The sequence below is a fragment of the Rhea pennata genome, chromosome 6 (genome assembly GCF_028389875.1).
Source record: "Rhea pennata isolate bPtePen1 chromosome 6, bPtePen1.pri, whole genome shotgun sequence".
Taxonomy (NCBI): domain Eukaryota; kingdom Metazoa; phylum Chordata; class Aves; order Rheiformes; family Rheidae; genus Rhea; species Rhea pennata.
The window spans coordinates 22,778,291-22,805,775 of NC_084668.1; the positions used below are offsets into that span (position 1 = coordinate 22,778,291).

The following is a 27,485-nucleotide window of genomic DNA, read 5'->3' on the forward strand; positions in this document are numbered from 1 at the left end:
CTTACATATCTAGCACAATTAGGATTCATTTTATTTAGCTAATAAACTCAGCTAAAAGCTGTCTATAAGATGGGGAATTGTTTCTTAAACATTAAGAATCTAAGCTGCGTAACTACTTAAATGCATATAGATGCATACCCTCCTGCCTCGCAAGAAGTATGATCAAATTAGACCAATTAGAATCAACTTTTCTTTAGGAAAAATAATTAAGCACAAATGCAAAATAAAATTAAAAACAATTATTTAATCAGGATTTCCTGCTCCCTGATTTAAGTCATGATTAAAATTAGTAATATAATCACTCTGATTTCAGTCAATTTTTCCAGCACGGACCCACCCCCAAAAGGCTCCTAACAGTAACCTTCCCCCTCTCCATCAGTCCTTGGCAGCCCACCATCACTTAAATCCTTCTGCTCCTGTGTTGTGGAATGATGTTTGACTAAGCCCTGCTAAAGCTTGCAGGCACCCCTCGTCCCACCACCCACTGCATCCTCCCCAAGGACAGGCTGGGTGCCAGGATTTTTCTCTGGCATATCTCGAGCTCTGTGCAGGAGCTTAGGACAGGATTAAGTCCTCAGGACATGGAGTGTCCAAAAGGGACGCAGACCCTTAGTTTTTCCTCCTAAGCAGAGCACCTCAGAGCCAAACCCTTACTGGAAGAGTGATACAAGATCCAGAAACCCTTCCCCAGCTCTCCAACTCTCTTCTCTTGTTACCGAACTCTGTTGTTAAATACTGAGTGTGGAGTACTCGACCCTCACAGTCTTTAATGACGTATAACGAGTTTTCAACTCACAAGCCCACCCTAGGAACTAGACTGCATTTTGGGGGTCTACTTTTGCAAGGAGCTTTTTTTAAGTTTTAACTGTTATCCAGCAACTATAACACTACACACCATAGAACTATCCTTTAACGCTAATGTTCTAAACAGTAAAGTTAACTAATTTTCTTCTCTAACTCAACGTTTTTAATTCCCATTTAAAGCAGTCCAACAAACCAAATTTCCCCTTTTCCACTTTCACAGCTAAAACAAACCAAACCAAACAAAAAAGAAGCTCATAAAGTGAGGCCAAAGCTTTCTTTTTCCCCTTACATATTTTAAGAGAGTTACAGTTCAAGAAATATTCCACTTCACAAACATACCTGGCTTACTAAATTTAATTCCAACATTTATTTCTGTGAAATAAAGTGTTGGGGTAAGAAGTCTAGCATGGGAGTAATCTAGACTAGGAACAAATACTACTTCAAAACACTAAATTATATCAAGAACATAAAAAGTATAAAGGATTATTTAAACCTGAGTTATTTTCCATATCTCGCATTCTTTCTTCAGGTGGCAAAGTTTTACAGATCTAACCTTGACCATGACACATGGATATACAATAGTGTTTCCTAGGAGTGTTTACAACAGTATTTTGCAAGTAGTTAGAGTTACCAAGCTCTAAGAGAATCCAAAGTAATGTCAACACTAATTGCAGAACTGTTATTACAGTGAAACAAGTTTATTTCAATTTATGCTGAGAGAAAAATCAAACAAGAAAAAATTACAGAAAACAGAGAAATAATATACTTGTTATTTGAATGGAGATGATAATAAATAAATACAGCCTATCCTAAAAAATACTGATTCTTTCTCCACTTAAAATGGAACAGGTTAATGGGAAGTTCCATTCTAGGCAAGTTAAAACAGAATTAAAACAAAACAATTACCCAACTTGAATTTGCTCTATTCTCTGCAGCACTCATCTTCTGGAAAACTGGATTCAAAGAAAAGAAGGACAGGCCTACATTAAAAAAAAAAAAAAAAGAAAAAAAGGTATTCTTTTCCTTTTTTTTTTTTTTTCATTTGGTCATACTATAAAATCTCGTAAGAATTTCTCATACGCATCAGCTCACTCTAGAAAACACATCTGCAACAAAAACAGCAATAGCACAAGCTAGACTCTGTGCATATCAGAAGAATAACATTAAGCCTTACACAACACCTGCTCATGCTATAGTTGGCCTAAATAATCTTTTATGATCACTACGTTCATTCTAAGTAAAAATACACTATCATCTTCAACCGCGAAGTGTTCCCATATTACTTTGCTCCCACACAAACCGGCCAAATCCAAAAAAATCCTCAGAGCTCTGTATCTACAGTTAAATGATAAGAAACAACAATAAACAAACTTACTGAAAACTTACTAGTTAAGAAAATAAAACTTGAGTTTTTTGCTACAAATTAACAACAGAGAAAAAATTGGAAGTTTTAATAAAACAAGGCAGCTTTCATGTTTGTATACTAATATATTGCATGTAGCATGCATGACACATGAATACCATTAAACCTGAAATTCACATTCCTATCATAGTAGTTCAGCATTGTATTTGGCATTACGTTTTGCTCTTCCTAAAACGTTTAAAGCCAGCAGCAGACACAAATAACAGCCTGCTAAGCACCATGCTTGACCACAGACACTGCGGCACTGCCACCCCTACCCCTCACCTCAAAAAAAGAAGCCATTCCAAGATATTCATATGTATACATCTCAAAATCTCTTCTCTCTGCTTTGTCTGCAATAATCTGAACATTTACAAAACAACACTTTCCAACTACGTCCTTTGGTTGTTTTAGTCACACACATAAATCTGTCAAAAGTTAAAAAATTTCAAACATGAAGTCGCATGACTGCCTCATCTGAGCTGCAGCACAAGGTTTAGCTACACAGTCACATACTGTTATCTAATGCTACGTAACAGCTCTATCTATATTCTTGATAGCATAATTTGCAGGGCTCTTGAATAAATGACCAAATATCCCACAGGTAGGTTATTTTCATATAAAATAACTAAGAGTACTGTATGTTATGCAAGAATATCTGAGGAGCTAGAAAAGTTGTAACAGATTATATATTATTCAAAAGCAGTATGTGGTAACTTAGAAACTATACTGAAATGCAAACAAGAAGTATAATAACAAATGCGTTCAGATACAACTGTGCTTAGGTTCCCCCCTAAACTTTTTATTTTAAAACCCTAAAACAAAATTTCAAATCCACAGAGTTAAGCCACGATACTCCAAAGGTAAAGCTATAAGAATATTATGAAAATGTTAGTGCAACCTGTAGTGCATTTCAAAAAAGATTAATTCTTTTCTTCAATTTCATCGTGTTTTCTAAGTAGTCCTTTTTCAATACTGAGATGGTATTATTATTAACAATTTTGGGCGATAACTATAAACCAAAGCTTTTCTTTTTGCTTTCTCTACATTAAGGCTTCAGAGAATTTTTAGGTCTTCCTCAGTCAGGGTACTGGGGGTTTGTAGTCCTAATAAATTAGAATCTTTAAAAGCTAGTGAGAGGGATGTGGCATACGCCAAACTTTCAAAACGAGTCACGTGTAAGGTTAGCTAAACTGCAGCACACACGACACGCTCCGCGAAGGCCTGCGCGCTGGAAGGCACCACAGCCATAACCGCCGCGGAAGTCAATGGATGGGATTCGATACAACAAATCAAAGGGCAAAATTAGGCCACAAGCTTGACCCAGTGTCGAATGCATCGTATCTGGAAGAACCACCCACTCAAAAATGGTATAGGCACTAATGCACAACAGCAAATGCAACTGTCTCTCCGATCTAATGTGGGCCTACATCCTCACGCACTGCTTCAAACAAGCTAATAACCTCTACTAACATTACAAGGTCTTACAAGTTAAGGATCAATTGGAGCACAAACTCCTGTAAATACACTGCATTTCAAATATTTCAAACTGATTAGTTTAGCAGTGATCTGACACAATTCTTTCACATAAATAGGCCTGTGTCTACGGACATGTTAACAGCATGGTTATACTTCAGGCTCTACTGCTTTCATGCAAAATACTTTATCACAAAAGGTACACATACAAAGGTGTGCCACTAACACTCTGTAAGTATAAATGCAAAATATGAATACAAGCTTTGCTAATAACTTACACTGATTTTCAAACAGAATTGCCTCGTGAGATTGTATAATTATCACAACACAGAAACACTATGCAAATACAGTAAATTATAATACCAAGCACATATCAGGGTTTTTGTGATTACTCTGTAACCTCTGTATCTACGTTAGACAATGTAAATTACAGTACCCAGAAAAATCTAGGAGCCTGAGTCAGAAGGGGAAAAAAAATGCAAAAAACATCACCACCACCACTTTAAAAATTGATTTTACAAAAATATTTTTCCATGCCTAAACAGACACATTCAAGGAGCATTGCTTATCTTTAAAATAAAATATATATTGAAGTTGTGCTGCAATAAACATATCATGCTTGTAAGCTAGGTACTAAAAATGCATCCAAAAATACCTTGCATTGCCTCTATATGATTATATTCACACATATTCATAACAAGTGTTGCAGTGAAGAAACCTACGCTCAATAAACTTAAAATAAACTCTATATTTAGCTGGTTTTGTTGTTGTTGAAGAGCTTCAGTTTTTATGAGAACATGAGCACAAAATGCCTGCCACTTCACTCAGCATCTTTAACATACGCTGTAATCCCTTTCCAGGTATTTTCTGGAGCATTTCATGCCAATCTACCCGGAGGAGCGTGTGCAAAAGTGACAAAGAGCGATACAAGTCTGACAACTACTGGCACAGAAAACGAGAGGAACTGGTACTTCCTTTTACAATTTCAGGATATGGAATTCTTGTTGTCAAGTCCTAAAATTACTTAAAAACTAAGCGGGGAAAAAGCTGCAAAAGGACTGTAAATACAAAGCCTCCCTATTTCCTGTATTATTTTCATTTTAAGTTAGAAAGTTTTCTGCTTGGCCAACAATGCTTTGCACCTCGGTAGAAAAACTACAAGGTATTCATTAAACCGGGGCAAATCAAGTAAAACGAGACAAGCGTTTAGGATGCCTGTATCTGTGTATAAAAGTTCTCCTCTATCCCCAACTGCCATTCGGCAAGTAGTTATTTTGGCTAAAAGCACCAAGCAATCCGCTCGCTGTATAACTGCTACATCTTGTGGCAACGCATTTCAATGCAAGGAGGAAAAAACAGACAATAACAGAAACGGGATTAACAAAAAAAAAAGGGGTGAAAAAAAGGAAAAGAAAGGACTTGTTTGCTCATAACCTTCATACAGATATTCCCTGCAAACACCCACAACACCCCGCTCTCGCCGTCGGTGTAACACAAGAGGGGAGGAGCAGGGGAGGGAGGAGAAAAATATTATCATCTCGGGCGTGATGGAGGAAAGGCGAAAGTTGCAGTCATTCCGCGGCGGCTGCACGGCGCCCTGTCACTTGGGGCTGCGATCCCGGCCGCTCCCCGCGGCGCCTCCCCGAGAGCGGCGAATCCCGCCGCTTCGGCTCCTTCTCCTCCTCCTCCTCCCCCTCCTCCTCCGCGGCGCCCGCCGCCGAGCCCGGGGCACGGCGCCTTCCGGGCAGGGCCGCCGCGGCGGGCGGGAAGCGAGCGGGCCGCCGCGCACGGCCCCGCCGCCGCCTCCCGGCCCGGCCCGGCCCGGCCCGGCCCGGCGGGGCGCGGGGCGCCGCCGCCCGCCCCCTCCCCCCCGCGCGGCTCCCTGCCCCCCCCGGCGCGGCGCGGCCGGCCCCGCGGCTCACCCCGCGCCGCCGCCGCCGCTCCCGCCGGCCCGGGACCGGCCTCCGGCCGCCGGGCCCCTCCCCGAGGGCCGGGCCCCCCGCGCAGCAGCCCCGCGGCGCGGCCGTTACCTTCCTTGGGCGGCTTGCCGGGCGGCGCGCCGGGGAGCGGGGAGGCCGCCGCCGCCGCCGAGGCGGCCGCCGAGCAGCCCTGCAGGCTCGGTGGGGACGTGGAGAGCCGGGACCAAGATGGCGGCCCCTCCAAACTTCCACTGCTACTTTGGACACTCATCAAGCTACTTTCCTGGAGCCCGGCAGCCGCCGGGGGCGGCGGGGGAGGCGGCGCGGCGGGGGGACACCCAGCGCCGCGCTCATGGCCGGGCGGCCGGCCCGACACCGGCGAGAGGAGGCCGCCGGCGGCGAGAGGGCTCCGGAGGCAGGCGGGGCGCGGGAGAGACGGGGCGCGGGGCCGGCGCAACCTGCCCGCACCTCTGCACTGCGTCGCCGCCGAGCAGCCGCCTGTGTGCGAGGCCGAGCGCCGCCGCCGCCGCCGGGGAGGGGACGGCAGGGGAGGGGACGGCAGGGGAGGAGGGAGGGCGCAGGCGGGGAGGGGTCATGCGCAAACACCACCGCGAGCCCGGCGAGCGCCGCGCTCCGCCGGCGCCCGGCCCGGCCCGGCGCGGCCCCGCTGCGCCCGCACCTGCCGCCGCCGCCGCCCGGCGCCTCGCAGGCCGCGGCCGCCGCTACGGGGGAGCCGCGCGGTGACCCCCGCCCGCCCCCGCCCTGCGCGTCTGGCGGCGGCGGCCGCAGAGCCGAGCGGGCGGCTCTCCGCGCGGCGCCAGCGCCGTCCTCGCCGCTTCTCCGCCGCGGGACCGCCGGGCTGCGCCGCCGGCGGGGCTCGGCCGGAGCCGGCTGCTCTGGGGCGCCCGCAGCGCCCCGCGGCGACGGGCGCTGCCCGGGGCCGCGACCTGCCCGCGCCCCGCGCCGCGCCGCGCCGCCCGCGGCTGCCCCGGCTCCGTCCCCGCCCGCAGACGGAGGCTCCCCGCTGCGCGGCGGCCGCGGCCCTGCGTCTGGGGCGAGGCGAAACGCCCCGCTGCGCCCCGGGGAGCGCCGAGGGCGCTCGACATGCCTCGAGTTACACTAAAATGCAAGTACAGCTGCATTTAAACCCAGTTTCCACCTGCTCAACCCCTCAGAGCGACCATAGTCTTTCCGACTATGAACACGAGACGCGTGGTAAAGTCGGTTCTAGAACAAAGCCTTTTTATTTAGAAATGCAACTGAGCGATGGCAAGAGCTTTGGTTACTTGCAAAATACCATGGCTTGCAGATTTATGGGATTTTGCATACACAAGTAAGTATCCTCATCAGCCTGGTGTGGAAGTCATTTTGTAGTTGCTGTGTGGAGACATCCTGGCCATCTACTAACCTATTTTCCTCTGAATTTGAGAATGGCAGGAATAAATTACTGATTTGGGGTTGGAGATCTGTACATAACATGGATATTAGCAGTTCTTTCTTCCTTTTTAAGTGACATCTGTCAGATTATCTAAGATCTTCGCCTCCCACAAGTATACAGCATAGCTGCAAGTTTCTTAGCAATCAGGTATTAACCCGAAGAAAAATTAATGTGCTTACTTGCTAACTAGATCTGTTACAGACTATATATTTAGTAACAGATAAACTTTTTTTTTTTTTTTTTTTTTTTTTGGCATAGAGAAGTATTCTGATGTTTTGACCAAGATATTTTTGTTTTTTAAGGGTTTGATCATAGAGAAGATTTTTCAGGCTTTACAGCAAAGAAATTACAGGCAAACTACAGCAAGAAATGACTAGTATTCAGACATGAAATGAAACAGTACTAGTTCACTCTGTGAATATTAATGTGCAGTATTCATATTTAGCAGCTGGTATAGAAACTTCTTGCAAGGTTAAAAATAAAACAAACTCATAATCCCACAATCCACACCATAGCATAAGTGAACATGTTCCTCCTGAACATGTTTCCTGATGAGCGTATCCTCCTGCAGCAGGCTGTTCCTAAAATATGCCAAGTAACAAGCAACACATTAAAGATATTCAGTGTCTCTGTTTATGCTCATTTGCATTCACTTAAGACAAACCCCTGCTACCCTCACAAGAACATACATAAATGAGTTTTGTTTGTGCCATTTTTGCTTATACATATAATACTGTTGTCTACAAGTTACTCCACCGAAATTGTTGGGACCCCTTGTTTAATAAAGTAGCGCTTGCCTTGAGCAGGGAGATAACATATGAAGAAAAAGATCATTTTAATTACTTCTTCTATTAGATATGCAGTTTAAATATTCTAAACATTCTGAGATTTCTTGCAAGCTGCCATAAATTAACACTAAGAAAACTAAGCAGGTCTTAGAACATCTCAGATGGTGTGTTAGAAGGGGAATTACTGGCGGAACAGGAAGTGAACGTATGCGTACTGCAGGATTCCCCACTAGAGGGCTCATTAAACAACATCTGCTAGCTGACAGAAATGGGTACTTCTTTGCAAAATACAGTTTAGGGTCTAGAGGGTTCTGGAGATTCTCAGTCTACTTTTCATAATACAGCAGCAGAACCGTATCTCTTGTTTGTGTGAACTGTTGATGCACTTTGAAAGCAGTGTGAATTATATCCTCACGCCAGATGAGACAGTCTATATAGCTTTTAGAAGTATGAAATATTCATATTTCGTAGAAAACCCACTTTTAAAATGTTTTAGAGCTGACACTGATATATAGTATCCCTTCATTTGAAGAGCCACATTGCTTCAGTTTTATCAGTTTAATGGTATCATGGTAGGAGAGAAGAAAAGCTTCATTAACACATTTTCAAAATTTTCACATGTACTCTAAAAGACTTACCTTATTTATTACAGGGCTTCATAAATGTGAATAATGCTTTTCAGAGTCACTGACAATGTCCTGCCCTCATTTTGCACTAAAACTTTATGGTCCAGTAGCCAGATGGGTATCCTCTTATTCACAGTGGTGAGGAGTTAGCTCAGTGTTATCCACACAAAATGTTAAAAACTAAATCCAATTCTTAAATAGTATTGAAGAAGTATTAGTCATTCTTTTATAATTTCTTTTAAATAATAAACACTACTTTTTTTTTCTCGGCCTTCTGGTTTCCAGGAGAAGAACAGTCTGCTACCAAGATTTCCTGTGCAATCACCAGATACCATCATCATCAGCCATCACTGGAGGTAATAGATATGGGGAAATCCAATTTCAGTGGGGTGGCACTGGACGATAAAGAAGTAGGTGCTACCACATACCTACATACAAGGGAATCTTAATTCCAAGGTAAGCCAGAGAAAGCTCATTTAGTTTTGCTAACTGCTAAGGCAGAGGATCTCAAAATACAAATCAGAACAGGAAGGAGTAAAATGCCTATATGCTATTTCTCACATTAGAGTATGTCAAATGGAAGTTATCAAAGGTTCATCACAGCATCAATCCTCAAACCAAGGATGCTTAAAGAGCAGAAGAGTGTTAAGAAATTTTATTGTTCTAAAGACAAAAAATAAAGCCAAACAACAAAAATTCTGAAACCAAATTGCATGAGCTGTCAGCTTTCCCAATGGAATTAACTCTGTGACTAACTCTCATCACAGTAAGTTCACAATCTACCTATAAATCTTACAGAAAGTAAAAGAAGATAACTAGGAGATAGTGAAGGTAAAGGGTTTAAGGAAGGGACTGACAGGCTGCATAGGGAAAATAAGTAAGACTACTGCAGGAGTTCTAATCTCTAGAGACATTCACATTGCATCTATAGAGGAAACGGTGCAGTCAAGTCAAATATAATTTTCAAAACTTTTAAATACATTCTTTACAGAAAAAGAGATATAATTTCAAACATTAAATATGGTAAAATCCAAACTTTATCCCAAATGTTCTTGAGGAAGAATAGTCTATGTTCTTGAGACCAATTACAGAGGAATATTTTTCCCTGTTCCTAGTCCTTCACCGCTCTCACATACCAAATAGAACTTGGTTTTGTCATGAGAAATAGTACTTTCTTAATGTCACATCTTCACTGGATTAAATTTTAGGCCAGCAACAATTTCAGACACTGAAATATCTGAGGGTGGAGTCTGATCAGTCATGTAGCAGATTACATGAGTAATGTCTATTTACATATAGTTTTTAAATTAGAACATCTTTTAATTATGCCAGTAATTAGAAGAGAGGCCTCAAGTTCTTCGGACAAACAGGAGAAGTAGGGATAAAGAGGAACTTGATTGAGCCAGCTTGTATTTTTTCTAGGAATGCAAGTCAGAATTTAGAGAGTTATGATTAATGATAATGTCACTGGAAAAGCTATATGCTTCAGAACTTATTCAGCCTCTTGACTGAGTAGAGTTCAGGGAAATGTCAGGGACTGGAGATCATTAGGGTCTCTCCTTTGGATATTTCTGAGAGTTAGTTCCTTCACCTGCTTCTTTTGATTAAGAGTTCTATAATAAATCTGCCAATGGCATTGAATCTCTTCTTTTTATCCTTTTGTATCTTTACCCAGAAATATTCAATATGTAGCTTGCTTTCCTCTTCCTGGACTCAGAGCAACTTATCTTCTTTGCTAGACAGTAGAGCACCCTTGCCTCGTTTCTGTCCTATCTCTCTTGAACAAGCAATACTGTTCTGTAACTGATATTCAAGTCCTTTGATTTATCCCATCAGTTATTTGTGATTGCAGTGAAACTGAGGTTTTGTTTGTTAAGAAGACTTCAAATTCTCTCCATTAATTCCCTGTCATCCTGGCACTTCTGGAAACACCTGTCAGATGTTTGAGCAGGTTGCCTCCTTTGTTTCTCTTTACTTCTCCGCAACCCTTATGCTTTTTTTTTTTTTTTTTTTTTTTTTTTGAGTATAGCCCTTTATGCTGTTATAAAGGTGCTTTATTTCTACAGAAGTATTTCCTTAAAGGAGAAGCATATGCTATTCCATTATGCTATGCTGATATACCAGTATATATGCCAGTGTAGACCAATTTTATACATATGTATAGGTATAAATGTATGTATATACACACATATACACATACACTCACATACCACGTACATAGAAGGATATACACACACACCATTACTATGCCCACACCAGCAGCCAAACTGTAATTTCATGGTAGAAAAAATATTCTCTGAAAACAAACATATTGGTGCAGCAACTTGAATAGAAAATGCCTAAATCATTTCATCATTAAAATGATGTGGTTTTGACAGTTCTAGGTTAGATTGAACATAGTATTCTGGAAAAGCATAATTTGGCAGAAGAAAATATTGTTTTCTGTTCTGGGGAATGCTGGAAGTTTGTAGCTCAAACGCTGTGTCCTTCCCATTCCTGATACAGCTGAGCACCCATAAGGACCCTCCCCTTATCGCACCAACATGCTCCTGCCCAGTCATGGCTAAATCACAGCTAGAATCTTCCAGGCTGTGTCCTCGCGTTCAGAAGACTAAAAATGCAGATTTGGCAGGAATACAAGGTAAAATGCCAAATGACTTGTGACAGCAAATACATTACTGTGATAGAACACTGTCTCAGATTGTTAATACCCCTTGCACCTGATTCTCACACTAGATTTCTATTTATGAGAAAATACTGTGCTAACCATAATTTTTAGATTTAGTTCAAGTTTTCTAAAACATTCAAAACAATGATATTTTTATAAGGAGAAGTTATTCAGGTCTTCATTAAATCAATTTTGAGGCTCAGTGAATTAGAGCTGTCTCCCTGAACCACATAATCCTGCACTACATGCTTTATGTATTTTTTTAATATAGCAGTTGATAGGCAACTCTGAGTTAAAAGGCAACAAAAATATACACAAATAATATACCACCAGAACTGTCTTCTCTAAATATACCAGTATATCAAGATAAAGAGAAGCCAAAATAAAAAAAATGGTATCACATTAAGCCTACTTGGAAGAAACAGACACAAGCAGCATGTAAGCAAAGACCTATTTTTATCAGTTGTGCAATTGTCATAAACTATATTTATCATCTACCTTTCATATCATCACCAGCAGTCAGATCCAGTGATCCACCTCTGCTATGATTATTCCTACACCAAATCTCTAAGAAGCCTGCAGATAGCTTCCCTTCAAACCAAACCAAACATAAAAATTAAACTTCTTTTCTTCTTACCATAGAAATGTTCCTCTTAATTCCAGTCTCCCTGCTCTTACCCCGAAAAAAAGGACACTTTTACAAACCTTTCTTGTGTGTCATTTTAATAAAAAATAATTTGGTTTTAAATGTTCCCTGGTGAAGAAATGAAAAATCCAGTCCTGATGGATGCTACATACAATTTTTTTTTCTCCCACCTGTCTGTTTTCATTTTCTCCTATTGCTTTTCTTCCTGTATCCCTTGCAATCCATTTGTCTGCTACTCCCTCCAATTTTTTTCTCTGCACTCAGACTATTCCTTCTATAATGCTGCTCTCAGGTAAACAGTCCCCTCTTATCTGTCAGGCTTCCTCCCCATCTTTTCTTAGGCTCATACTTTTCCATACATCTTTCATACTCGTGCCTCACTCTTTACACCTTGTATCTTCTTTCCTGAAGTATCTGTCTTGCCTGGGGCTTATTTTGTTGCCTTTGATTTTAAGCCATTAGAGATGGACAATGTTTGTAGAGAACTATGCCAGTATGTGGCTTCTAATAGTAATGGACCATGTCTTAATGCTTTATTCAGACAAAAGTCATATTGATTTAGGGTCTTTTTTTTTTTCTAATTGTTAAGGACTTCAAATTTTGGCCAGATAACATCAATGATAACCCTGACAGATAACAAAATATTAGATATTAAAATGACAGTATTATAATTTACAGATTCAGCCTCTCTGTTTCCTTCCAGATCTAGGTGAGCTGGTCTGCCATGTCTTTCAGGATGCCTCGTGCCAGCAGTAGGGGAACTGCTGTGCTAGATCTGATCTGACAGCCACGTAGGCCAGTGTGCTGTCCTTGATTCTGTCCAGAGATGTCGTATCTCTCTCCAAAAAAAAAAAAAAAAAAAAAAAAAAGATAGCCCCATAGTCAGCAAATTTGGGACAACCTTTCTTCCTCTACCCTCCCCCTCACAAGGTCCTGGAAAATAACAGGGCAGGAGACAAGCTGCCATGGAAATATCTGAAGGTACTGAAAACAACTTGTTATTTCAGACAGTTGAAGAGGTGATATGGGAAAATGCTGGTTTATATATTTTCTGGCTTAATCAGAAAGTATTAACAGATAAGATGAAGGTGGAAGGTTGTATGTTTAACTGATCAAAAAACAGTAAAATTAATGATGCTAAAGAAGGCATGGAATAGCAGAAAGATGGGACTTCAAAAAGCAGATTTTAGTTGGCTTAGGGAATGAATGGGTGGGTAGATCTTTTGGAAGAAATTCAGATGGAAAAAGGAGCATAAGAGAGCTGACAGTTACTAAAAGAGGCATATTAAAGGCACAACAGCAGACTATCCTGATGCAAAGGAAGCACCAAGAGAGAGCAATATGGCTTCATCAGGAGCTCTTTAACTATCTAAAAAACAAGAATGAATCACACAAAAAAGTGGAAACAAGAACAGATGACTAAGGGCAAATTTAAAGGAATAGTCACATGGGGATCAAATCAGGAAGGCTAAGGGACAAAATGAGTTAAACTAGGAAAGGACATAAAAGCCAATAAAAGGTTATATACGTACAGACACACACACACAGAGCAGACGTAAGAGGGAGACAATGGAAGGTTCGTATCTATTACCTAGCAAGGAAGATAGCAAGTAGCAGGTGTCACAGAGAAGACTAAAATATTCAATGCTCTTTTCTGCGTAATGTGTCTACAAAAAAATCTTATCGGATATGCAAAGCAGTTACTTTTAACAAAGGTCAAGAAGCACAAACCAGAAAAGGGAGGGAATGGGTTAAATGATATTAAGAAATGACAGGCAGTTTCAGATCCTGCTGACTAGAAGGTGTAGTTGAGATAAAGTGTAGCTGTGGATAAAGTCTGCTTCCCTGTAGCCTTGGGTCTCCTGCTCGGATTAGCCCATAGTGAAAGCTCCAACTGAAATTTATATGGAATATTCGTAACAAGGTTCTTCTGTGTGAATTTTCCAGTATCTAATATCACGGTTTAATTCACACCGAATTCTTTCCTGCCATGGAGGACTCTCTATATACATGCTTATTTTCACAAAAACTGTAGAAATGCGATACCTTTGAGACCCCTACTGTCTAGTCCAATGTGGCTGAAAAGTGACTAACAAGTTCAGAAGTTATGGTGCAGCCTGACAAGCACATATACAGTGTGATCACATAAACTGTGTTGCCATTGGAAAACAGGCTAAAAATTCCCCTGGAGTGCTTAAAAAGAAAAAAAAAATATCTCTGCATGATGATTCATGCTTTTTGAGAACTCACAGAATACAAGAGAGATCCTAGACGACTGAAAAGGGTGAAAATACGGCGTATCTTTGGAGTTAAGAGTGCAGTTGACCTAACCTTCATATATAATTCATCTATCTCTGAAAGACATTATCATAGCTTATTAGGCAGTTAAGTGTGTAGGCATGATGCAGATAACAATATGATAGAAAACAATTAAGCAATAAGACGTTAAGATATAATCTTGGGATCATTATTGCATCAAACCAACCTAATTTCCTTCTTAGGCTAACAGGCTAGTGAATAAGAAAGAAGCAGAAAATACAATATCTGTACTTTAGCAGAGCTTTTGGGTTGGGTCTCTCTAATTTTGCCTGCAATAAAATAGAAAAAAAATGATGTAGATGAAATCAAGTAAGTTGACACCCAAGTAGTTAAATATTTCTCCCAAGAGATATTTATCAACGGTTTCCCGATAAATCAGGATGGTACCGCAGTTAACATCTCCAGGGGTTTCTCATGGATCCTATTCTGTTCAATCTTTCATTCAACAGCTGGTTAATAGAACAGGGAGTAAACTTGTTTAAAACTGCAGAAAATCTGGGAAGATTTTGCAGAAACACTGGAAAACAGATCAGAATTCAAGATATTTAGATAACTAAAAAAAACAGTCTAACTTTAACATGGTCAAACTACAGATAGCAAGTCCTACCCATGACAAAAATAAAACAGAATATATCAACATAGTAGGGTGACAGTTTAATAGGGCTACAGGATTGCAGAAAAGGATATGAAAGTTAGAGTGGATATCAAACTAAATATGAGTCAACAACATGATGATGTTGCAAAAAGCAATTTCTCATTCCAGGATATATTAAGAAGTCCTACAGCATGTGAGATGCAGGACCTAATTATTTTGCAATCTACAGTGCTGCTAAGGCCTCAGCTAGAGCATTCTGAGAAATTTTGGGCAATGCACTCCAAGAAAAATTTAAACAATTTGGATGGAGTTGAAATGAAATCAGCAAGAATGATAAGTTGTTTTGAAAATACAATTTATGAGCAGAGGTTGAAGAAATGGGACATGGTTACTTCAGAAAAAAAGACTGAGAGGAGAACACGTATTTTAGAAGGAATCACATAGAAGGCAATGATCAACGGTTCTTTGTACCCACCTGAAATATAACATGTAATTGACTTAGTTTGCAGAAAAGAAGAGTAGACTAGATGAAAAAAAGAAAAACAAAAATCTCTTTCAACCTTAAGTCTAGATTAGATGGAATGGGTTTATGGGAGTTGTGGAATCCCCTCCATTTGTGGTTTTTAGCAGCAGCCTACACAAATATCAGTCAGAGATGACCTAGTTACCCATTTCCTGCCTCAGAACATGGATGGACTAGATGATCATTTAGGTTTGTTTCTGCCCATCTACTTTATTTATTTATTTATTTGCCTGTAACAATTTCAGTACTAGAGGACCTGTTTACTAGTTGGCTGCTATAGAAAAAGCAGTACAACTGTTGCTTGCAGCCCAGGCCTTAGTAAAACAAACCAAACCTCTATTTAAAATAAGAATAATCAGGAAAATGGAAAAAAAAACCCACCGAGCTAACACTCAGTTTAGCAATTTTAAAACATAAACATGACAGAAAACAAATAGGAACAGATAAACTGGATTTTTTAATGCTATTAACAATTAAATTAATTAAATGCTATTAACAATTTTTCGCCAGCTTGCACTTAGGTATCTTTGCAAATCCTTCATCTCATACTTACTGTGTTCTGTTAATAGTGATGACAGAGCTGATTACCATGTTGACCAGTACAAACAACGACACAGCAGAAATCACAGTGCTGTTAAATTTAACTAAATAAAACTCTGTTCTTGATCGATTACTTATTTATTAAAATATAGGTCTATTGGCCAAAACATTCATTCAATAACTGTGAAATCTTCAAATAAGATTTTGAATTCTTTTAGAATAACCGAGGTAGTAACAGGTATTTTGTTTTTAATTATTAATTTTAATCTGGGTTTATTTAAACAGAAAAATTGTTTCTGTTTCTTAACAGCAAATAGAAATGGTACATGAAATACAGAAAAACAGCTCACAGGAAAACTGTGAATGAAGCTCTGTCAGCACCTAAGGTTATGATGATGCTATTAACCACACGAGAGCTTTTCTCCTGTGCTTAAGATGCTGTCATCAGAAACCTTCAATGTTTATCCATGGTAGCCTCAGGTAGCGCTGTTACCAGTACTTAGATAATATCAAGCTATGCACATGCACGGAAGTACAAAGTGTCAAGATATAGTTACAGTTGAGCTGATGACACTTGCTTCCTGAGAGCTAATGCAAACTCTTTTAAACAAAAATATCATTCAAGTTGAAGTCTTCTTGCCTACTGTTAAACTACTAAATGATTTCTAAGAGTTAATTTAAAAATAATCTTTTTTATTGTTTTTTTTCCGTTTTTTCTAAATGCCAAGAGGGCCTCTTCTAATTATCCAGCCATGAAAGATTCTGTTCCAGTTACATTTTAAAATATTTATTGAAAATGACTTTCCTTGAACTCTATAATGGCTATGTTTTGAAACCAAGCTTGTAGTTTACAAAATATACCATAGCATAATAGTTTTTGATGTGTTGCAACCAATGGAAAAAACAAAAGAATCCAATTCCTAGTACTTGGGCTTTATCCTATACTTGTCTAAAGCTGGGTAAAAGGAAATAAATTAGTAAAACACAGACATCTAGTTCAAAATATGAAATGTGTGGCCACAGGCTATACATAATATGCCCCATATTGCCAAGATCCCCATCAAAAAAATCTGATAAACCATTTGAAAATATTGTGAATTATTAGAACCAAATTAAATTGTAATTTATCCAAGTTCAATGTAGTTCTTATGTTTGGCTCTCCCATTTCTGTAGACATATTTAATTCTTTATATGTTTTCTGGATGCTGCTAGCTGAGGACAACTTAAGAAGTAACTTAGTAAAGTAGCAAGACAAGAAAGCAATGTGCCCACTGCTTCAGTTGGGATGTGATATTTGTAAGGTAGCTGAGAAAGTTACTAGTTTTAATTTCCAGTTTTAACACACAATTGGAGGCAGGATTTTTACAATGCAGAAATGTGGGTATTACAGGAACACTGACACATATCAGCTTATTCCTTCTCATTTGCTGGACTGGATTTTTGATTGTCCTGCATGCCAAAATGTATGCCTTTATTTTTTTCTCTCAACCTTGTTTAAAGCATATGGAAGAGTTATAAACTGTCTAATGTCAGAATTTATGTAATTATTTGGGAAATATTGAGAAGAAAGCACAATAATCGTGCCTGTAAAAATAAGTTCTTATGCATGCAAAAAACAAACATATACAACAAACTTTTCAGATTGTACTTACAAAATGAAAGTATGCTTTTGTGGGGATGGTGTATGTAGAACTGCTTCTTTTAAAAACAGCTCAAATTGAAATGGAATTTTAGGCTTTCCTATCTTTCCACCTCTCTGAGATGATGCTGCATATAGAATGAATGGCTTCGTAAGGGAATTTATTTGTATCTCATCTCTTTATTCACCAAATTGTATTCCCAGACTGTTCCCAGCAGCTGTTCATCTAATTCATCAGCAAGAACCATAGAATATATTCAACAAGATTATACTGCTTCATTCTGCCCCTTCAGAGAAACAGAGGAAAAGTAGAGAAGTAGGAGAGGTAAGAACGCAATACATGAGCATATAGGAAAATGCAAAATTCCCACAGTCCTGCAACTCAGCTAAACCTTAGTTATAGGCAAAGTCCCACAAGCTGCCCTTTGATGTGTTAATTGAAATCTAGCTTTCTACATGGTTCCATTTTCTTCTCAACACAAGGGACACTTGCTGCTCTTGAAAAAGAAAAAAATTAAATGCTTGTCATATAGTTTTTCCTTGCTTACTTCAAGAACAAAGAATCAAGACAGGCATTGAGAAAGCATCCGAGAGGGTATATAAAACCTAAAGATTAGATAAACAAATAAAAATGCTCATATATCTGCATATGATGATAAGACAATTCCTTGACATCTTTCCCTCTCCTGTGCTCCAGCACGGACAAAAGATAGTGTCAAGCCTGTTAGGCCTCCTCCCTCTCTTTCTATTGCAGCGTTCTGTGAGCATAAAGCTTGTTAGTATCACAGCAAACAAGGACTTTGTAGTTCAAGTGAATCCACTCTTCTGGAGTATAATCAAAGGCTAAATCAAATCAGGTCATAAGTTAAGGACTCAAACTGCAAACCAACCCAGACAGCAACAGCAGATATTAAAACATGCTACATTATGCAGAAATGACATTGACTTTTACCAGCACTTTAGGAAAGAGGCACAAAGATCAAACCAGAGCCATTCATCTCTTGCTTGTAATCTACTCAATGGTTGTCCAGCAGTGTTTCACAGAAGTATTATCATAAAAACTAGAGATGGAAAAGGATTCTGTGCATCCTTTAGTCTATGCAGATATTTTGTTTTATAATATCTGATGCTTTGTTCAGTATCAAGCAATGTTGGTTTTCAGTAAGTGAATCTGCAGCCCAGTAGTTCTTAGTACACTACAGCATTCTTCTTTATGATCTAACAGTGTTAGCTTTCGTCTGTTTTTCTAGAGGCCAGAAATATTTATTTATTTATTTATTTATTTTGCTGCACTCTCATTAGCTTCCTAATTCTCCAGTTATTGTCCACTAATAATAAATACCTGTATTTGCAGAATTGTTTTCTTGTCCCTACTACCTCTTTAGGGTAAGCAGGTGCTGACTTGGCACATCCTTAAAGCCAGTTTACAGTTTTTAATTTTATTCCATAATTCTTAGTAAAATTCTAAAGTTCTGCAGATTTACTCCATTCATGTAACCAAAGAAAGTTATATCTTGACCCAAAGCTGTTCTTTTCACAAACAATTCATATTTCTTGCATATTTGTAAAAGTGACTCTCAGTATGTAGATACTGTGGAATATCCTGAGTACGCCCTGTTGCTGTCTGCATAGATGTGCAATTTGAGTCCTTCGTTATGACCTTATTTTAAAATATTCTCTATTTCCCATCTATGTTATATTTCAATCCCCTTTTTTAGATGGTCTCCAATCTGTTAGCCCCATTCTGGTATGGAAGTGTCTATAACTGAATTTTTTTCAGTCTAGTCTGACAGATGCATGTCAGGATGAATTTGGTATCATAGTTCATGTATAAGAGAATAAGATTGAAAATGCATCCTCAGCAAGACTGATTAAGGGACAGCTTGAATCCATAAAGCATTTCACAGCATATTGCTAAAGAAACCACCTGTAAGAACAGGAAAATTGAATCTATTGTACATCTTATAAAAAGCCAAATACTGGAGATATTTGGCACACTAGCTTGAAAAGCACTAACATAAAATGAGGCAATGAAGTGGTCAATGTACCAAGCTGAATATCTGTGGATGGTGACCTCTAATATCTTAGTGAAGAACTTTGCCCAGTCTTAAGCAAAACTTCTGCTTTGCTTTCAGACTCTTAAAGGACTCTGTCACCTCACGCTACTGTCTTGCTTGTTTGTGTTTTGATAGACATCTTTTTTTTTCATTTTATATTGGAAAGTTATTCAATAAACACCTCTTTCTTCCTTTCTTAAGTTCTTTCTACCATGTGCACACACACCTTCAAGAGTTTTCCTATTTGCACTCAGGTTTTCCAGGGTGGATCATTACGAAGAAACTCCAAGGCCAGTTTTAGTACAAGTCTTATTTTACCATTTACAATGAGAAGAATTCACTAATGTAGACAACAGCCACAAACAAAGTACCATGTGATCTGAGAGACAGCTGATTTTAAGCATAAAGCTTAAAGCTTGATAAGCAATCAAATACAGGCCAGGAAAAAAATAAGACTGATGTGTCAGACCCACCTTTAAAAGATTGCACAGTGCACTGAAGCTCCCATTATAGCTGTTATTGCCACATGTATGTTCAAGTTCAGCAGAAGGTGATCTCTGTTGCTTTGGCAGGAGGGACCCAGACACTATTCAGAAAAAGCACAAGTGCTTCCATGTCATTAATCCAGTTGAATCCAGCTGAGAGAAGCAATCACAAAAAATAAAATAGAGATCCAATTTCTTAGGGAGAGGCTGAATTAAATTTTGGACTTCGCTAAACAAGTATCTAGGGAGCTGCAGGAAATTACTATGTAAAACAATTTTATCTACAGGATACCTTCTCATGCAAACATGTCAAGGAGTTATTTTCTTAGCTGATATCTAAACAGCCCTATCAAAAAGAGAGTACGTTAGTCTTACCTGGAAGAGATAGAGCTACAGTCTCCAAATCAGAAAAATCAAATAAAGTGTACCACGTCAGACATTCTTAGCTGAGTTTCAAAAAAAGTGCAAAAATATAAGTTCTAGCACAGTTCTGCAAAGAACTCCAATTCATCCTGAGTCTATCTCATCCAGGTATGAAGAAAATAATATTATACAAACCCAGAAAACTTGTGACAAAATTAATACACTGCTCTACAGGATGCTTGAAGCAGCTATTATTGGCTATAGATGCCATTCAGTGTTATCCTCTTTCTATGCCATTGCATTGATGATGTGCTGGCAAAGGCTGTATTTTATACATTAGTTTTCCCAGGAAAGCACAGCTGCACTTTAGGGGTAAAATTCTGATCCTACTGAAGTCAGCGTCAAAGCTCTCATCATTATAAATAGGGCTAGAAGTTCACATTAGGAGTTACTGTATGGAGAGATGTACTAATCCTTTCCTCCTCATCTCTCTCACTAGGGAAAACTTATTCTCACTTTTGCGAAATCTTCTGTAATGCTCAATGCAGACACATAAAAGACCATACCTATCTGACCTGACCACTAAAAGGCAATGCCTCTCATTTTTTGCCTTCCAAAGACAGCTTCACTGTTCACATTCAACTGTCACAGAAACAAGTCAAAGCAATGCCTATCTTAAGTGATAGGATTCAGTCCAGGTTTAAGCAACCTAGGGAAGCCAAGAGAACATAGCATGCTATCAGATACATCAAATGTATGGTGGTATTTGTTATTCATATATTTAATAAAGCTCATGAGCTTAATAAAGCTCAGCAGCAGCAAAATTATTTGTTACACTGCAATCAAAACTTAACTTTAAACCACTAAAATCAGTCATAAGACCTGCTTATACAATTTTGTATACCATTTCATTTTTTTCATTAAAACTACTACCCAATTTTACTACCAGACAGTTCCACTTCTAGTAGTAAGTGCGTAACAGCAGAGAGGGCTCCTTTGGCCCTGCCAGCATTTTAAAAACTAATGTAATGTGCCTAACTTTTTATTTTAAAAGAGACTACCTGCATACTATAATAATGGTCCTTCATGAGATGACATCTCCCATCATGACTTGTATGATACCTACCTATGATAACTTCCCAATGGAAGTTGCAATCTTGATAATAAATGCAACTTACTTGTTCCATATAGATTTCTGCTAGTTCTTCCCTTATTCTAGTCACTATTCTGGTCTTCTTTTTGGTGATAGTGCCATAGTTCAATCATATGACAAGTTATTATAAAGTAAAAAAAACTCCCCAGAAGTTGTAAAATCCTCTGTATACTTCGTTCCAAATCCAGTTTTTAGATCCTCAGTGATAAAGGATAATGTATGGTCACATATATATTCACATATTCATTTATTTATAACATTATTTGTAGAAAAACAAAATACTGTCAAGGCAACTTTAAAGAAATGTCCCTTTTCTGTAGCTTCTAAGACAGAGTTGAACCATTCCTAAAGAAAACTCTGCTCTCACACAGTCAGGCTTTGCTTTTACCGTGGAAGGATCCATTGTTTTACATGATACATGTTTTATTTCTGAGTTTTGGTAGATCTCTTAGATACTCCCAAGTCTCAGTCTTGGGGCACCTACAGAAAATGGACTGAGATACTGATGATGATGATTATTCTCTGAAAAGGCACAGCAAAGAACAGAAGACAAATGGGCAGTATCCTCCATCTCTGAGAATATGCAGCATTGGTCTACATTAGCTGAGAGTCTTAAGTACCAGAGTTAGTGCTATGCATGTTATCATATTGCCCTAACCCAGCCATGAGCTGATAAAAATGTGATTGAGATGAGATTATGATTCACCAGATGGGACAATTTCTTAGTCAGGCTCACATCCAATTACAGTTAAGTGGCTGTAGTGAACTCCAGGATTACACACATATCCTTTTGCTGATATGACAAGTACAAAATGTCCAGGTTGTTTGAGAATCCTCTATTTATGCATGGTTTTAATGGTCCTTTGTGATGGTAGTTATCCATGGCTGTTGGTGCTGATGCTCAGGAATGATATATATTTGCTGGATAGCTTCTTGGGGTGGGATTCAGCAATTTGAAAGCAAAATTTACAGGGGCTTGGGGGGGGGGAATGTATGTGTTCTTTATAGTAGCCTTCACTTTTCAGTACTGTCATTCTGAACTCTAGCCCTTTTCTGTTCACCTGGTAAAGGATGAAAAGAACCTTTTCAGCAAGGAGATCTGCTGGGTCATGGAAGAAAGAGCCAATTGAGGACCTGGAGGCCAGTGATTGAGGCTAGCATATGTTCAGAATAACTTGAGAGATGCTGGGCTCTGGCTCAAAAGACCAATTGCACTGATATTGCAAAGTTCCCATAAAGAGAGAGCAAGTGTAGAGTTTACAAAAAATTAGCTTTTTACTGCTTTTCAGGATCACAGCTTAACTGTCATCTTCCCTTAATACAAGCAAGCAGTTATTGCTATGAATAAATGCAAAAATGCTACTTACAATCTGATGCATCTAATGCTGGATATATTTAAAAGAATATTAAAGCCCTACTTGCTGTTAGTGATTATGGGTATTTTCCCACAAAGCACTTCCCAAATATAATCACAAGCTAGAATCATGTCTGATTTCAGTAGGATCTTGCTTTTGTACAAAAATCACAAACAAATCTTAAAACATTACAGGTCTCAAGCACCTTGTTAGATACTATCTTGTCCGTAAAGACTTTGTGTAAGATATTTAAGATCTACACAGAAACACTGAAACTCAAAGGAACTGAAATAGGCATATTATATATAGGTCCCACATTCACAGCTAGATTTCTCTTACACTTTGGATAGATACATAATTTTCTGTGTGACCTGCATGGCAAAACTCCTTATGACCACTATCTACAAGAAGAATTTACTGTCAACAGATACTGTACACCAGAGGGAAAAAATGAGCACAGGCCACATTCACACCAACCTCCTTGGCTCCTCAACACACTCATTTTCAAAATATGTTTGTTCAGCAACATGAGCTTTGTTTCAAGTTTATGACAGGTCAGTAGAATCAAAATGAGGGGAGGCTTGCTAACTACTCCAAGCACTTGCCTTCTTTTTAATTTCTCAAGGGAATGAAAAGTGTATTGAGTTTTTTCTGCATTGCCATCATCCTCTGCTCTCATAGAAGATTACTAAAACACAAATTTACGAAGGCTGTTTCAAGCAGAAGCATGTTCCTGTGTATAGGAATGGTGTTAATTCCTGTCACTCCTAACATCCAAGTGGAATTGTTGTTAAAGCCGCCTCTAAAGGACTGGGGAATTTGTGTCATTTAGCTCAAAGACTCATCGCCTCTATGAGACTATGTAATATAGCCAAGCCAGATTCCAAAGGTTAGTCTTTCATTTAGGCAAAGTACTGGAGATGCTAAAGCTGTATAGCATTTACAGAAATCTAACACAGATTCAATAAACCAATTGAACAGGAAAGAAACATCCTTTCTAAATGCAAATTATTCAGGTGCGATTTGAGTTCCTTAAAGGTTATTCTTCAGTCCCCTTTCTCTGTCTAATAAATGAGAACACAGAACAACTTAGCTTCCTTTTTCAGAATTCTTTGTATTAAGTCATCCTGCTGCTTCTATTATAGACCTTTTCTATAAGGAGCAGATACAAGCTCTGGAGTGCTTCTGTCCTGTGATTGCTGAACACCAACATTAATCTTCTACTAAAGCACCTCTGAGAAGAACTAAAAAACTAATTTTAAAAAGTGGGTCTGACGATGTAGCAAAGTACAGACAAGCTGCAGGATTTTCTCTTTCCATTTAGCCAAAATATTTCATATTGTCCCATCTGAAAGAGTAAAATCACAAATACCAAGAAGTTCCAGAAAATGTGGGCCAACAATACACTGTATTAAACTGGTCAAAGTGTCAACAGAACTACCTGAACAGGTGTACACAACAGCTGCAGACCCGATTATTACATTTCTTTATGATGAAGCCTTGCCTCAAGTGAAGTTGGTGGCAGAACTTTCACTGAGTTCATCCAAACTAGAGTAATATTTGCTGTATCTTGAGCTGGGGTATTAGAAATCATGGAAAAGAAAGCTATTATATTTTAAACACGTCATACTAGAGATGCTCTACAAGAGGGACTACGTTTGTGCATATTGGAAAAGCTCCATAATAGCCGCCACTGACTGGGAAGCTGTTGTCCTTTTTGCCATTTTTTGTGCAATTTTATGTAATGTCTTTTTTTGCCACTGGCACATTCACTAGAGAAATCACAAATACATTTCATACAAATAGCTTGCATTTGCTATGTAAATCTAGTTTCACCACAGCTCATAAAGCAGCAGCATTAGAATTAATAGAGATAACTGAGATTTTGGAGCTTTCAGACTTAAAAAACATCAAAAGAAAATGGCAATAAATTCCAAAAGAAAACAAAAATCAAATGATATTATTGGGAATTCTTGCTGTTACTTGATTGGGGATATCTTACTGTTAATGGTAAGGCAGAGAAACCACTCCCACAGCAGAAAAGAAGCATTAGCAGTTTAATAGATGCAGAAAATATTTTGCATTTTCCATCTTTTTTTTTCATATAAGTATGAAACATAGCAACTAATCACAATTAAATTTTAGGCCTGAATCATGGCTACATTTTAGACACTCACTAAGTCAGATTCCATATCTACATCTCACCTCAGCTGCATTCTGTCTCTCAGATGCATTCTGTCATATAAGGTCCATATTATATCCATAATATACTAATGGTAGCTTACATGAAATAGCTAGTGTTTTAAAAGTTGTGGGTGTAAAATAGACAAATAACAGTATGAAGTTCAATTAGAAAAACAGATACGCTCTTTTTGACCTTGTGCAAAGCTAGCAGGAGAAATAGAATAAATAAGGAGAATTACAATAAAGACTGAGAGTGGCAATAAAGTCCCAAATCAACACCTTCAGCATATCTGAAGAACATGTCAGAAAGTCCTACTATAAAGGGCTGGATAACATAGTATTTACTCAGTTTTCTCCTAGTGGAAGAAATCAGGACTACTACTCCTTTCTGAGATAGCCCTTTATATCTATCAAGTATTAGGCATTTGCCTTTTGAAGCCCAGGGATCTTGACTCCATCTACATGCTGCTGAGATGCTCTCTGAGTTTAGCTGGTGTTACAGAAGTGAACAGACTAGAAGTGTATGGCTGGGGCAGATTATGTGCATTTTAAGCCAAGTGTCTGTGCAGTCATCTGCCTTAGTTTAATCAGAGAGAGAATGTGGTAATCACCCTCCTGTAATATTGACAAGAAATCCTTGTTTATTGTAGAACTGTCTGTCTTAAGTCTCACACCAGTGGAAGGAAACCGATCAGATTGGTTTTGAGTTAGAAGCAAATAAAAAATACCCATTTCAAATTTTAACATGTTTCTAACTTGTTGTGGTTTTGTAACTCACACATGCCTGGTAACTTCTAAAACCACAAACTTTGCATGTTGTAAGTTCTCATGGAAAATGAGGGCACAGTTTCATTTTGAAGCTCACATGTCGTATTAAGAGAAATGACTTCTCTTCTGGCTAACCAGTCAGCTGCAGGTGAACTGCCACAGTACAAAAACACCATAGGGGTGATGTAATGGCTAGTCCTTCAAAGTTTAACATGCCAACCTGCTTTCTTCATCCCATTAGAACTTCTATCTACAGCTATTTTCCTTAGAAAAAGTAGCTCTTGAAACACAATGTGGATAACTCAGAATTCAAGTTTGACAGAATGTTTTTAGAAAAAATTATCTTCCCTCAGAACAGTCTTTCCCCCTGCTGCTATTCAGTTGCTGGATAGCCTTCCCTTAATGCAAAACCACCTTGAGTTTTGCTTGTGGAGTCTCCTTCTCTGGAGATCTTCAAGGCCCACCTGGATGCAACCCTGTCTACCATGCTCTAAGTGACTGCTGAGCAGAGGAGTTGGACTAGATGATCTCCAGAGGTCCCTTCCAACCTTACCGATTCTATGATTACCTGGACCATAATCAGCCTAAATAATGAAGTACTTCCTTAGCTTAGGCATGTCCCTGGGCTGTCTGTGCCAGCACAACCCACCAGACCTCACAGCTTGTTCAAGGCCTCACTTTCCTGGGTGACCTTGATACCTGAGTGGGGAGCAGGCACCTGCAATGCCCACACTCTGCAGCAGATGCATGCAGCATGCATTGCAGCCCTGTGCACGTGCAGCTCAGCAACCCAGCGCACACGCAGTGGTTGAGAGGCCTGCCCCAGCACAGAGGTGGTTTCCCACTTGCTGTAACATATCCATTTAGTCACAATGCCATAACTAACCAAACAGGGTTCCTCCCTTCTCCATGTCTCCCCTCTTTTCTTCTGGGGAAATACTTAGAAAACATTCCTTGATCTAGGATTCACACAGAAGGTGCAGAATGTTGCAATAACAAAGCACTGAATCACCAATGTAAAACTTTGCTCTTTACAAAGAAACTCTTACTGAAAAACACTAAATTATACAAATTTATCCACAGTGAAAGCAAAAATAGCAGAATTTTCTTTTTTGTAATTCTGATTTTCTGTCATGGCATTTTAAGTGGCAAATAAGGTCCTATTTTAGCAAAGTTTCTAGTTGTGTGCAGAAGTTTATCAGATATAGAAAAAAAACACTAAACCATTGTACTGGATTTTGCTATAATTTATCAACTGCAAAAATAAAGTTAATAAAAGCTTTCTCTGATAATACTTATTCAGAGAACTGATAATCTCCATGCAGCCTGCCACAAACTGAGACCCCCTGAAGTCAACAGCTAAAAGTGAAATAATCCCAATCAAGTAGTTAAAATTCACCCCTTCTAAGGCTTAACTTTTTCAGGAAATAAATCTAAGTCTTCTTCCTTAACTCAGATACTCCTCTGTTCCCTCCCTAAAGGTCTATTTGTTCCATCTCTTTTGTACAAGCTATCCTACAAGAGTTTTGACGCTTGCTAAGAGACTGAAACCAGCCACTTTCCTATCATTTTTCTTTTCTTCATTTTTATTATACTTAAATAATATTTATCATTGAAGCCATGATTTTCAAGAGTACATGTAATATAGGCACAGGTAAGGTTATGATAGGAGCAGTGCTGAGAATGAAATAATTCAGGTCACCAAAGCTTTCCATGAGTGCTCACTGTTCCCAGATT

General features: G+C 39.2%; 2 protein-coding genes and 1 long non-coding RNA gene across 6 annotated transcripts in view; 1 reads left to right on the plus strand and 2 right to left on the minus strand.

Moving 5' to 3' along the window:
• Window positions 1-5,916, minus strand: part of TLK1 (tousled like kinase 1) — a 78,704-nt gene extending 72,788 nt beyond the window's left edge. For all 3 annotated transcript variants that reach the window (XM_062578856.1, XM_062578855.1, XM_062578854.1), the window contains exon 1: window positions 5,713-5,916. In XM_062578856.1, the coding sequence (XP_062434840.1) occupies window positions 5,713-5,872 (160 nt within the window). In that variant the 5' untranslated portion in view covers window positions 5,873-5,916. The remainder of the gene's footprint in view (window positions 1-5,712) is intronic.
• Window positions 5,917-6,886: 970 nt separating this feature from the next.
• METTL8 (methyltransferase 8, tRNA N3-cytidine) overlaps window positions 6,887-27,485 on the minus strand; it is a 56,132-nt gene continuing 35,533 nt past the window's right edge. The window contains exons 10-11 of one of the 2 annotated variants that reach the window (XR_009958777.1): window positions 19,914-20,026; window positions 6,887-7,620 (exon numbers count right to left, since the gene is read on the minus strand). The gene's annotated coding sequence lies outside the window, so the exon portion shown is untranslated. Of the gene's footprint in view, window positions 7,621-19,913; window positions 20,027-21,425; window positions 21,640-27,485 lie in introns of those variants that run through there. The other variant, XR_009958776.1, reaches the window with a different exon arrangement.
• Window positions 6,899-17,718, plus strand: LOC134142051 (uncharacterized). Its single transcript, XR_009958778.1, has 3 exons — window positions 6,899-6,934; window positions 8,739-8,809; window positions 17,588-17,718. It is a non-coding gene; the product is annotated as an uncharacterized LOC134142051 (long non-coding RNA).